Source organism: Carcharhinus amblyrhynchos, chromosome 18, assembly GCF_965287045.1.
Source record: "Carcharhinus amblyrhynchos chromosome 18, sCarAmb.v2.hapA, whole genome shotgun sequence".
Classification (NCBI taxonomy): Eukaryota; Metazoa; Chordata; class Chondrichthyes; order Carcharhiniformes; family Carcharhinidae; genus Carcharhinus; species Carcharhinus amblyrhynchos.
The window spans coordinates 23,219,948-23,233,208 of NC_137341.1; the positions used below are offsets into that span (position 1 = coordinate 23,219,948).

At 41.6% G+C, this 13,261-nt stretch overlaps 1 protein-coding gene across 3 annotated transcripts in view; it reads right to left on the reverse strand.

Annotated features, from left to right (window-relative positions):
* Positions 1-13,261, reverse strand: part of ern2 (endoplasmic reticulum to nucleus signaling 2) — a 77,248-nt gene that overhangs the window by 19,364 nt on the left and 44,623 nt on the right. For all 3 annotated transcript variants that reach the window (XM_080206561.1, XM_080206563.1, XM_080206562.1), the window contains 8 exons: positions 10,000-10,101; positions 9,562-9,823; positions 8,118-8,196; positions 7,691-7,844; positions 5,063-5,181; positions 1,681-1,866; positions 946-1,213; positions 706-796 (listed from right to left, as the gene is read on the reverse strand). In XM_080206561.1, coding sequence (XP_080062687.1) covers positions 706-796; positions 946-1,213; positions 1,681-1,866; positions 5,063-5,181; positions 7,691-7,844; positions 8,118-8,196; positions 9,562-9,823; positions 10,000-10,101 — 1,261 coding nt within the window. The remainder of the gene's footprint in view (positions 1-705; positions 797-945; positions 1,214-1,680; positions 1,867-5,062; positions 5,182-7,690; positions 7,845-8,117; positions 8,197-9,561; positions 9,824-9,999; positions 10,102-13,261) is intronic.

The window sequence follows — 13,261 nt, forward strand, 5'->3', positions numbered from 1 at the left end:
TGAGCATGCAGCTGCAGAACTTCACAGCCGAGTTTTCTCTACAGATTCTCCGGCACTAAGTGCACAGAAACTCTGGAGAAATGATTTTTGCCGTCACACTGGGGCAACCACCCCCCCAACCCAGATTGTCAGAAGGCCTGCCAAGGTGGCAAGGCCCTCCCCTGGGGGGGGGCTGTACCTTCCTGTTCACCCCTAGTAGGTTCCCCTTGACTGCTTCATGTGGGGGGAGCATTTGGCATGGAAGCCCTTTAAGTAGACGCAAATTTATTAAAATAAATTTGAATGAGATTCCTGCCCCAAAATTATAACATCACTGACGAGGGGCAGGGAAAATTACAGAGCACGACCTTGCCCCCAAAATTCTTGTCTAATCAGTCTCATTTTCGCCTGCGGCAAACACTGGCAGAAAATTCATCCCACTATCAAATTTAATGGCCAAATAAGCTCATGGAACTGAATGGCTTCCTCCGGTCCTATTTTCCCTTCCTCAGTTCCACTAATGTCATTCCGTGGAACTACTACCCATGAGGAGGTCCAGGAGAATGGTCTTGGGTAATTCTTCCTCATGCCAAGTGGGGCAAAAGTTAGTCTCCACTGAGCATCTGAAGCTCAATGTAGCAGCTCATAAACTCGTATCCCAATACTAGGTGTTGACGAATGTTAACAGTTAGAGTTGTTTTCCAAACAGAGGTTCCCCTGCCTTACCGGAATACAAATGTTCCCTCAGCTCCATGACCAAGCACGTCCTTTGGATTGAAGGAAATCTTTCCAGTTGTAACTAAGTTGGTTCCATTATCTACCGGTTAGGGAAGATAGAATTCCATTAATCTCTCAAGCATCAGCAGTACCACGTGTTAGTAGAAGCTATTTGTTACAAATATTTTTGGGGAAGGTGCAAAATTAAAAATCAAAATTTCTAAACTAGTTAAAAGCTCAAATACCTACCAGCAACAACTTCATCATAACAGGCAGTGCCGTTTTGCAAACAGTAATCATGAGGTTGTTCTGAGGATTGATTGCTTCTGTTTTGAGAAGAAGAGTTGGATCCCTGCGGATCTTTTTGAGAGACCTGAGCTGCCTCTTCCGAGCAATCTGGAGACTGTGCCCTAGGTTGGTTGACAGATTGTGAGGGCTGCTGCTGGAGAAGCTGGAATTTCTCTTCGACTTGTTGTTCCAGCTGGTGCTGCTGTAGTTTCTGCTGTTGGTGCATTCTCTGTCACAGAAAAGATGGAAGTGAAGATTCAAAACAGGACAGTGAAGCTTCATAACAGTACATCAGAGTACATCAAGGCAAATGTCCACAATTCAAAAAGTTCAAACTCTGAATCCATCTCTAATTCCACAAGAGTAAACAAAGGAAAAACACTATCTCAAGATTAGCATGGCTAGCTCAGCTGCAGAACAGCCTCATCATAACATCAGGTTAATGAAGGAGAGTTGGGTGGTGAGTCCACTGTAATGGAGCAAATCTATGCCAGCATTGGTTGGGAGGGGTGGGGGTGATGGTGGTGTTGATGATGGTTGGGAGCAGTGCAATGATGGTGTGTTCACTGCGGCACAAGGTGAATGGAGAAGAGCTGGGGAATGGGGTCAATGTAATATCAGATGCATACAAGAAAGTTGGTGATCACCAGGATAACGGTGCACAACATAAAGTTCCGTATACTCAAAATAACTTACTTTTGGATAAGTAATTAGAAACACCACCCATCCTCCTACTAGCACAGTGAATATGACGACAGTGAGGATGTCTTGGTTTTCCAATTCAGGCACAGCCTCACTTGCAGACTCCTGCTTTACTTCACCGGTCATCCGATAACTTCCGTCAAGTGTTTTCGACTGCATCTGGTCAGGCTGCATCATAATCTAAAGGAAAGACAAAAATGTATTTATCCTTAAAAAATTATATATGTTTCTATGTAAAGTTACATTGACCAGTAACATTAATTTGTAATTTATTCTGATATATAGGCTATTGATTTGGTGCTTCACTATTAGGGAGGTCATGAGCCGGCACCCCCATCTATTTCTAGTGTGCATCCAACAGTTCAACAATTGTTAATCCTGAAGCAAGTTATCTAAGTGATTTTGAGCACAAGGGTTATTTTACTTCACAGAAGGCATAGGCATTCCTATGGAAGCTGTTGCATTAAACACAAGTGAAAAATACTGTAGAAATAGAAATTCCAAACTGTAGAAAATTGGAACCTTTTCAAACATCCTGTGTTTTCCATGTCTCATCCACATCCTTGTTATCCTGTTAATTGGCTATTTCAATGCACTTCTGACTGATTTTCTATCCTCAACCCTCTATAAACTTGAGCTCATGCAAAATTGTGCAGCCTATATCCTAATTCACACCCTGTTCACCCACTATAACTGTACCCACACTGGCTCACAGCAATGGTTCCATTTTAAAATTCTCATTTTCACTTTCATGGCCTTTTCTCTCCCCATCTCTGTAACCTCCTGCAGCCCTACAACACTCCCAAGATACCTGTGCTCCTCAACATTTGGGCTTTTGCACATTTTTGATCTTAATCATTCCATCATTGGTGGCTGTATCTTCAGCTGCTGAAGCCCTAAGCTCTAGAATGCCTACGGTAAGCACTTCTCTCCCCAGCACTTCCTTTAAATCCATCCCTAAAACCTACCTCTTTGACTGAGTCTTTGGTCTTCTGTCTTAATATACCCTTGTATGGCTCAGTGTCAACATTTGTTTGGTAATACCCCGAACAGCCTTGGGATATTTTACAATGATAAGGATATAGAAAAAGGAGTAGGCCAGATAGCCCACAAATCTGCTTTGCCATTCAATTAGACGTCTTAGCTCAAGCTCCATATATTCATTTGTGCTGTATTATATTTAGCAAACAAAAATATATCATTCTTAGTTTTAAAATGAATTGATCTAGTATCAACGGTGGAAGAAAGTGCCATGCTTTGCATGAAGAAAATGTTTCCTAATTTCACTCTTGAAAAGCTTAGCTCTAATTTTTTGACTTTATCCCCTTATCCGAGCTTCCCCAGCCAGCAGAAATAGTTTCTCCAAATTTATCCTATCCCCTCTATATCTTGAAAGTTTTCAGTATGTCACTTCTTACCCTTCTAAATTCTAGGGGGACATGGTGGGAGGGAATAGTGAAGGTTAAAGAGGGCAGAAGAAACCAGTAGGACGAGAAGGTGAGGTTGCACAAGGCTTTGCAGAATTGTGAGCAAAAGGTGATTCGTCATGTCAGTCACTCATTGCCTATCTCACATTATCACTGACTCTTCCTCACTCTTCAACCCTCCCTCATCACTTTTGGAAATGTACAAATTAACTTTGAGTTCCCCTTCCTTCTCAAGAATCCCAGCCCCGTTACCATCAACTTGTCCATCGTCATCCTGCCCACCCACTAAATCTGTGTCCATCCCTACATTCCATTATTGCAATCTCAGCTTCTCATCCTACCTCCTCCTTCTGCCCTCTTTAACCCTCACCGTTCCCTCTGTTTGCACCCCAGGAGTTCACCATTGGCTCCATTAACCCACCCCTGTGAACTCTTTCAGACTTCTGCAGTCCCCATACACCTTCAGACCTGCACAAGCTCCCACATCTGCAACTCATCAAGGCCCTTCACATTCTCCTGTTCCACTCCTCAGAGTAAAACCCCCTCTCATTCTTACTTCACCCAGCAGTCAAACATGTTTTGGGCTGAAGTGATTTCTCACTGGCATCACGGATGATTGGGAATGAGAGGGGCAATTCTGGTCAGGGTTTCACCTGCCTCTCATTAGCAGGATTCAAACTGGCTTCACGTCAGCCTCTGGTGGGAAATATGACCCACTATGCTAAGAAGGAACAGATGATCTTGCCATCATTCCACACTGGCATGAAACCTATTTTTTGATTTCTGCTGCATTCTGCATCCTTCCCCACCCACCTTAGAATCATAGAATTCTACAGTGCAGAAGGAGGCCATTTAGCCCAACAAGTCTACACTGGCCATAATCCTATCCAGGCCCTATCCCCATAACCCCATGCATTTACACTAATTAATCCCCCTGAACCTAAGGGGCAATCTAGCATGGTCAATCCACGTAACCTGCACATCTTTGGACTTGAGGCCTGTCGTGGGGAAAATCCTGCCACATTTTAGTAAATCAGGGCTGCATTTCCTCTGGAGATCAATACATCTTTCCTCAGGTGCAGTGCCCAGAATAGTTCACCTTAATTCAGATGTGGTCTAGCCACCGTGATTTGGTACAGCTGAATCGTTATTTCCACCTCCTAGTATTCTAGTTCTCCAGATATAAAGGTCAATATTCCATTCATCTTTTTTGATTATTTTCTGTAACAGTTATTTTAATGATCTGTGTACCTGGACCAGCAAGTGTCTTTGAACCATCATGGTTTGTAACGTCTCATCGTTTATAAAGTACCGTCTTCCATCCTTTTTAGGCTAAAAATGGATGACTTCACATGTACCTATATTAAAATTATTTAGTCACAGCTTTGCTCATTCACTTAATCCATCAATATTTCTTTGCAGTTTTACACTTCCTCCTACACTGCTTATCTTTGTATCTTCAGCAAATTTGACTTTTTATCTCATCATCTAAGTTATTAATGAACAAATTTAATAGTTAGGGTCTTAACACAGATCCTTGTGTGACATCAGGAGTAATATTTTGCCAGTTAGTGTATCTGCTCATTATGCCTATTCTCTTTTGACTGCCACTCAGTCAGTTTCCTAATGAGCTCAACAACATGCTTCAACTTTAGCTAACAGTCTCCAATGAGGGCCTTTATCAAATGCCTTCTCGAAGTCCACGTAAACAATATAACAACATCCATAGATTTTCCTACATCTACTACTTTGGACATATCTTCAAAAAATCAGATTCATCAGGCAGCACCCACCCTTCAAAGTACTATATAAATGCAAGTAGTTGTTATTCTATTTTACAACAACGTTTGATATATTGAGCATTCATTATTTTCAAGATTCAAAATGCACGTGAGATAAACAAAAGGGTATTGGTACACATCGACATAGGAAAATAAAGTGCAACGTACTTCATCAAGTGTCCTGGTGTTAGTCTTTGTAGTGATGACAACTTTATCATTCTTCTTCAGTGGATCTGGAAACGTCCTCAATATTGTGGTGTGTGCTACTGGTGGCAGTTCATGGTGACCTTCAAAGAAAAATCAACTCTTGGAAATAGAAGGTTTCTAACACTATACTAAATTCAAACTTAGCGCACACGATAGCACTATGTAAAGCCTTAACATAGAACATTACAGTGCAGTACAGGCCCTTTGGCCCTCGATGTTGCACCGACCTGTGAAACCAATCTAAAGCCTATCTAACCTACACTATTCCAATATCATCCATGTGTTTATCCAATGACCATTTAAATGCCCTTAATGTTGGCGAGTCCACTACTGTTGCAGGCAGGGCATTCCACACCCTTACTACTCTCTGAGTAAAGAACCTACCTCTGACATCTGTCTTATATCTATCACCCCTCAATTTAAAGCTATATTCCCTCATGCGAGCCACCTCCATCCGAGGAAAAAGGCTCTCAATGTCCACCCTGTCTAATCCTCTGATCATCTTATATGCCTCTATTAAGTCACCTCTTAACCTTCTTCTCTCTAATGAAAACAGCGTCAAGTCCCTCAGCCTTTCCTCATAAGACCTTCCACACCAGGCAACATCCTGGTAAATCTCCTCTGCACCCTTTCCAATGCTTCCATATCCTTCCTATAATGCGGCGACCAGAATTGTACGCAATACTCCAAGTGCGGCCACACCAGAGTTTTGTACAGCTGCAACATGATCTCATGACTCCGAAACTCAATCCTTCTGCCATGAAAGTAATACACCGTACCCTTCTTAAGGACCCTATCAACCTGGGTGCCAACTTTCAGGGATCTATGCACAGGCACTCCGAGATCTCTCTGCTCATCCACACTACCAAGTAACAGATAGTTGTACAGCACAGAAACTACAAGCTTTCCATTCATTGCCTGCTATATGTCTTTTTCACGTTATGACTGCAGGTGTATTTACCTAGTTTACAGAAATAGAAGGCAGTCAGCCCTCAAGAATTTTCTACCAGACAACTTGAACATGGCTGATCTGTACCCAATTCAACAGCATTGCATTTCACACTCGTCATTCATTGTGGGGTACGCAGTGCATAAAGGTGAACAAATTTTGTTCAGTTTGGACGGAGAGAGAATATTTTCTCAGGTGAGTAATCTACTTTTAAAAAAGGGAGATTTCACAGCATCTTAAACAGTCCTACCATTAAACTGAAAATAATTATGTTGCCCTAAAGATCTTATTGCTTTGTTTCCAAACTGTTCCAAGATGTGTGGTACCTAAGTTACACTGGCTATTATTTTAATCGATGAATTAAATCAGGCTTGTCCAATCTTTTTTTGTTCAATTTTTCCTCACACTCGGGGTGGTGGGCAATGAGCAAATTTGGAAAGATAAGGTTTGGCACAACATTAAACATGTTTTTGTTTAAAAAAACAACTTACTGAGCAAAACAAAAATCACAAACAATAAACTGATAATTAAAAAATGAGTAATAAATAAAGCTGAACATTTGATTGTTAAAAGATGAAACCTCGTCCTCACATGCAAGCTTACCTTCTCCCCCTCATGCGCAAACTCACCCTTTCTCCGCCATATGTGTGTGCTGACTTTCCTCTGACTTACTCTTCCTTGCACTGACTGCCCAACTTCACTCGCACTTGCGCCCACTTTCTCACGCTTGCCTGACCTCCGTCCCTCTTACCCACCCAGTCTCCCTCCCTCATACTCACTCAACCACACAAATCCTACCTAGCATTCACCCATGAATTTATACTTCTTCCTTATTCACCTTCAATCACAAATTCAGCTTGAGGGTGGGATGGAGATAGGTGTGATGAGAGCTGGAACGAGGCCCGAGGCCTAATAGCTCCCATGTGGCCACCGATGAAAGTGCCGCGAGCACTGGGTAAAAGTGGGGAAGAACTGGTGAGACACAGAGTATCGAAGAGAGCTGGAGAACACAACCAGGCTGGAGCAGCAGCAGCAGCAGCCAGGTGAAAGTGGCTACTGCCAGGCCAGAGCACTGACAGCCAGGGGTAATCAGGTGGACATGTGCTCCACAGTCTCTCTCTATCTTCAAATGCTCATACGATCGCTGCTCCTCCAATCACAGACTGTTTCTCTCCCATATTTGATGTTTATTGGCTGAATAGTGAGCCTTTCAGCAGCAAACACAGAAGGAAAACAGGCTGCAATTGGAGAACTGTCCCTTAAAGAAATCTTCAAACTCACTTAATCTTACTGACATTTTCAGTAATTGTTCCAGGGGCCACATGGAGAGTCGACAAGCCCACCTTAAACTATGTCAGCATGGATGAGCTGGGTGTACTTTCAATTCAAAGTTAGAAATGTTGGGAATGCCACAGGAGTTTGAGCCTCTAGACTAACATTTCATTAATTTGCCTGCTTTCAAAGGCATTAGCTCCCATCTGCTTACCACCAGCTAACTTGGTGTGGGAATTAGCAGTGTAGAAGAATCCACTTCATCACTAAGGAGAAGGCAAGTGCATCTGTATATGACTTGTTTCTGATTAAGATTAAAGATCATGAGTTTCCTGGTCATTACAACAATTGGGGGGTTATTTACATACCTATGAACAACCATTGATTCTTAGCATTACCAGATGATATGCCCCGTGGATATTTGACATGAGTACTTGGAGTTCTTTCACATGCATCTCTCTCTCGTACAGTGACATCATCTGTCATGGGGCCATCCACACGGGCAATAGTGATTCCACGAGGCTGGGGAAAAAGGCAGCAAGTTGTCTTTAAGAAGAAAGCAAATAACTGTGCAGCATTCTCTGAAGCCGAGTAAATTAATGAAAGGTGGAAAATAAGGAAAGTACTTTGCCACAAGTGCTTTTCCCAATCCTTGTGAAAAACAAGGCTTCTAAATGACATTTACACATTTTGCAGAAACTCATTGTTGCACTCCAGTGCTACTAATCTCGATCAGCCTGAAGCAAGTAACTTCACAACAATGGTTCACTAGCCCTCATGGAGTTATATACTTACCACTACAGCGACACCTTCGTGGACAAGTGATGCTGAGGCATAGAAGGCAGATGCATGTTTCCCAACATAAAGTGTAGGACTGTAACAAGAGAACAAGGATTCAAATACACAGCATATTTAATTAGTGGAAAAATCACACATGATCATTTCCAAGACCTTAAAATAAAAATTTCTTCAGTTAATGGTTCTCACTAACTGAGCTGAGGTATTGTACGAGACAGATTCTAACACTAGTTATTGAATTTCCCTGCTTTAACTGTCATGCTGCGTCAAGGTCACAGATAGCTGGCGTTCAATAACGGAAATCTGCAATGACTTTAATGTTGTGATCTATTATTGGGGCTTACTGATTGCAGCATGAATCATATTAAATGTACTGAACAGAATTGTGAGCTTGGTGATTGAGGTATTAAAACAATCAATGGATCAAAGAGAATACTTATGCCCAATTACATCCATCCTTTCCAGAATTACAGATTCGTACAATTTAGAAGAACCATAACAAAACTAATGGAATGTATTAATTTCTGACCAATCTCCCATCTTTCATCCTCTATGAGCTTGAGCTTATCCAAATCATCCTGTATTCTAACCTGCAGAAAGCCCTGCTCACATTTCACCCTTGTGCTCACCGACCTAAATTGGCTCCTGCTCCACTAATGCCTCAATTGTTAACTCCCCATTCTCCAGAGCCTCAACCCTCCCTCTCTCCAGCCCTCTTGACAACTCTGCATTTCTCCATCTGTGGTCTCTTGCAAATCCTTCACTTTGATCACCTCACTATAGATGGCTGTGCCTTCAGCTGCACAAGTCCTAAACTCTAGAAATTTCCTCCCTAAACTGCCCAGTCTCTCCATATCTCTTCCTGATCCTCTTGAGAACACGCCTCTATGGGAAAAGCTCTTATTCACCCCTCCTAATATCTTGTTACTGGCTCAGTGGCAATGTTTATTTGATCATGCTCCTGGAAAGTACTTTGAGATGTTTTATTATGTAGTTTCATTAGTCTTTGAAAAGTTGCATTGTAATGCTGGTTTAAATACACAAGTTGGAAAATAAGCTCTGAGCAGTTCAACCCCGTCTCAAATAAAGCTGCAATATTGAGAACTACTGCTTGGTATCAGTGCTGAGCTGCAGATTTATTCTCCCTGCTCTCTCAGTTAACAGTTTCAGTCTTGTTGCTGTAGCGCGGCAAGGCTAAAAGAACAGTCTTCCCAGACACTTGCGCATGTCTCCCAAAGGTTAGTGCAGATTGGAACTAGTGAGCCCTGTACCAGTTGTTTGAAAGCAAAAAATGAAGAGAAAAGCTACAGCATAATTGCTTACTAAAAAGGCAATGTTTTTCTGGCAGACTTTGACTTGCACACTGTTGGGTGATGATAATGAGAACCAGTCATTATCCAGTATACACTTGGGAGCTGGGATTAAGAAAGGATCAACTTACACTAGTTGAGTCTTTGTGGTGGAGGGCTCTTTAGGGAATTGGTACTTCCACTTTATCATTCGGATGTCTTGAGAGTTAAAGGTGAGGTACCGCAGAGTTTCCATGGCTACGTTGAGATGAGGTATCCGATGAAGGCTGTCCTGTTGCCAAATGAACATCCCCACCACGGGAGAACCATAGTTCTGCATCCAAAGGACGTCACCCGATTCCCTGTCTACCGTCACCACCAAACCATCCCCATTTGATGCAAAATGAGCCATTTCTGCACAAATCAGAAACATAGAGGCTGCATTAAATTTCATCCTTCTAATGATTTCAACAAATGAGAAGCTGAAATTTCACTCAGGAAGTGGGCGTCAATTACAATGGTTAAAGATTTTAACCTCCTGAAGAAGAATGTTTCTAAAGTTTCTTAATTAAAGCAAACACAAAACTTACTGTAGTTTGTGTTTTCGTTGCATAAAGAAGCAGAATAATCGTAGTAGGTAGCATTCCAGTAGAGTTCGCGAGTTTTGGTGTCATACATGGTGATCATATACTCTGCCAAGATGCAAAACAGAAAGTTACTCACTACATAGTTTTAGATTATTTCTTTTTCAATATAAATCAAGGGATATTCCAGGAAATTAAACATTGCTGGTTGAATATTAGCTCAAATATAGTGGCTGACTGCTTCCTGATATTATACTTCAAATGACTACGTGATCTGTCAAAACTATCCTTACATATGTATCCCACTGCGCATTATATCCACCACTGTCTATCATAAGGGAAAAACATTACTTGAAAATAACCCAAACAGCACAAAGGGACCTTGATTTTGTAATCAGTGGACAAGCTTAGATTTCACTTTTCCTGATGTTAGTTTGAATCTGGCACCAAATCAAGATGACTTCCAGGCATCCAGCAATACTGATGTCATCAAGCAGGGAAAGCAGTCAATCATATTGAAGTATTCTCAAAACCAGCGAGTAAAATTCAGCAATCACTTTTCATTTAAATTTAAACCTGAAATGCTTTGCAATCATATCATTGGGGCATAAACTAAAAGCTAAATATTACAAACAAACTTTTAGCAATTTATTATACAGGTGCAGTACCTATCTATCCAAAAACAGGCAGTGTCTGAAAAACCAACACTTTTTAAAGACAGCCATTCAAGAATTTCAAATGAGAAAAAAGACTGGTTTGTTCAGGGATTTGCTGTGTTGATACAGCGTATCAGCCTTGCGTATCTAATGTTTTTGAATAGTTTAACCATTCTTGACCCCCCACTTGACCTAGTTTGGAAAAAGTAAGAAGTCTCACAACACCAGGTTAAAGTCCAAAAGGTTTATTTGGTATCACAAGTTTTTGGAGCACTGCTCCTTCAACAGGTGAGCCATTCACCTGATGAAGGAGCAGTGCTCCGAAAGCTTGTGATACCAAATAAGCCTGTTGGACTTTAACCTGGTGTTGTGAGACTTCTTATTGTGTCCACCCCAGTCCAACACTAAAATTTCCACATTATAGCGTGGAAAGGTTCAGGCAATTGTTATTCTGAGCAGTGGAAAATAAAACAGGAAATGGTTGAGCTCACATGGGAAGAACAAAAAGACTCTTGCAGAATCCAACAAGGTAGAATATTTAGCTATTCACTATACAGATTAGGATATATTCTTGCTGCAGTATTGACTTTTGGTACCATTTGAAGAGCACTAAAACAAAAGCCCAGATTGCACCTAATTCCCAAAAGCCTTTAAGTTCCATGAGCACTGGTTGCCCTCTTGCAACTGGCCAGTCAATTCAGAGAACTACTAAAGAGTCCTTGTACAATCTTGAATGAATAAAACGTAGTTTCAGTTACAACTCTTTTCAACATCATTTCAGTTTGATTGATATTTTCTCATTTTAAACAGAGTGAGCTGATGTAGGGAAGTGGGGGAAGCATGGAAGAGTTATTAAATCCAATGTGTGAGAAGTGAATTGATATCAGCAGAGACATGGACATTAACATCAAATGCTTTGCAATCATATCATTAGTTTTTCATGTATCCCCTATCACTGAATTAAGAGGTCTTGACTTTTTTTCTGGCAAGTTCTGAAATGCACCATGGATTGAGTCCCGGGGTTGCTAGTTTTGAGACACTGTACCTGTATTAAAACACTTAGAATTTTTAATCAGAATGTAAATTTGACATTATATTAGTATAAATTCTCCCAGTGTCAGAGTCATTCTTCAGAAGTACTTATGACTTAGCACACCAGTAAAAATACAGTTCCACTTCATTAACACGATGGAACTTTCTGATAAGTATTTGTACATTATTAGGGCAATTAGGGTGATTCTCCCGTCCTGCTGTAGCGCAGTGGGCTGGGAGACGTGAGCAGAGACCGTTTCACAGGCTTCCCAGCTGGCGACATGGGGGGGTCACAAGGATGGGTGCACAGCACTGTGGAGCCACTGCGCATGAGCCGATCTAGGCACTGACAGACTGGTACGTGCGCAGTGGCCCGCTCAGCACTATGCTGCCTGCCTCTCCAGCAGCAATAGGCCCCGTCCCCAGCTTTTTGGGCTGATTTACGTTAGTGGGCTCTGCAGTGTACAGATTGTGGGAGATTCATTTTGGAACTCACACTGAAAAAAGCAGCTCGATCTACTCAATTTTTTTCCACAAATTTCAACACTTAATTTCTTTTGGGAGAATCACACCCCACATTTCAGAATTAAAAGGGAAGTTGTCATCAATTCAGTGAGTTCTACTTAAATTTATTGTAACCTGCAGGAACTGAGCAGCACAAATCAAGGAGAAGCACTGCATTGCTAACTTCTGAATCTACCCATTTAACTACACATGTGCAAAGTCTAAAAGTTGTCATTAGTTTACTCGGAGCAATGACAGTGAATGCTGTCAGCAAAAAATTGGCCATTGTATAAACTTAACAGCCATTTGGACCAAGAAGAGGTCTTGTCAACAACAACAACAACAAATATTTATATCATGTGTTTGAAATCAAGAAGTGAATAATATTGTAATCATACTCAATGTCACCAAGAATTGTGTGGAATTTTGAACAATTCTATGAATCTGTGAAATAGTTTTAAAGGATTGTCTGTCCAGTTCTGTCACAGTATGCACTTCCACTACTGGATGTCATCATGATCCTATATCAAGTGCACTGTAGTAGGTACTCAGAACAATTGACTAACTAAAATAACTAACACTTTCACTGTCCAACAGGTCACAGGAAATGTTTGATTATGCTGAGGTAGGAGTTTTCCTGTCCCCCAAGCACTGGGGTCTTTTTCCCTTTGAAAGAAAGATCGAGTGGAATTTTCCTAATTTGGAAAGTCCACCTGCAGATGCTCCCCCAACACACTGTTGTAGTGTTTCAGCATCCAGGGTTGCGGGGGGGTGGCTTCCATCCTAAACTCTGGCGACAGCCGCAGGCATTGCTCAGAAGAATCTTGACTTCAGCATGCTATATTGTTCCTAATGTGTTCCACGTCAGTGGAGGGCATTCATATGTATCCCATTTACGGGATGTAAATGAGATTCAGGCCACCCTCTAGCAGGTTCTCTGACCCGCTATGGGAGAGGGAAGGATACCAGCAGAAGACTCCATAGTAAATTCTGCCATATTCTCCCACCATCAAACACGCCAGCAGCAGGGGCTTGAGAGAATTCCAACCCTTTGTCTTTAAGGCCTCAAGATATCC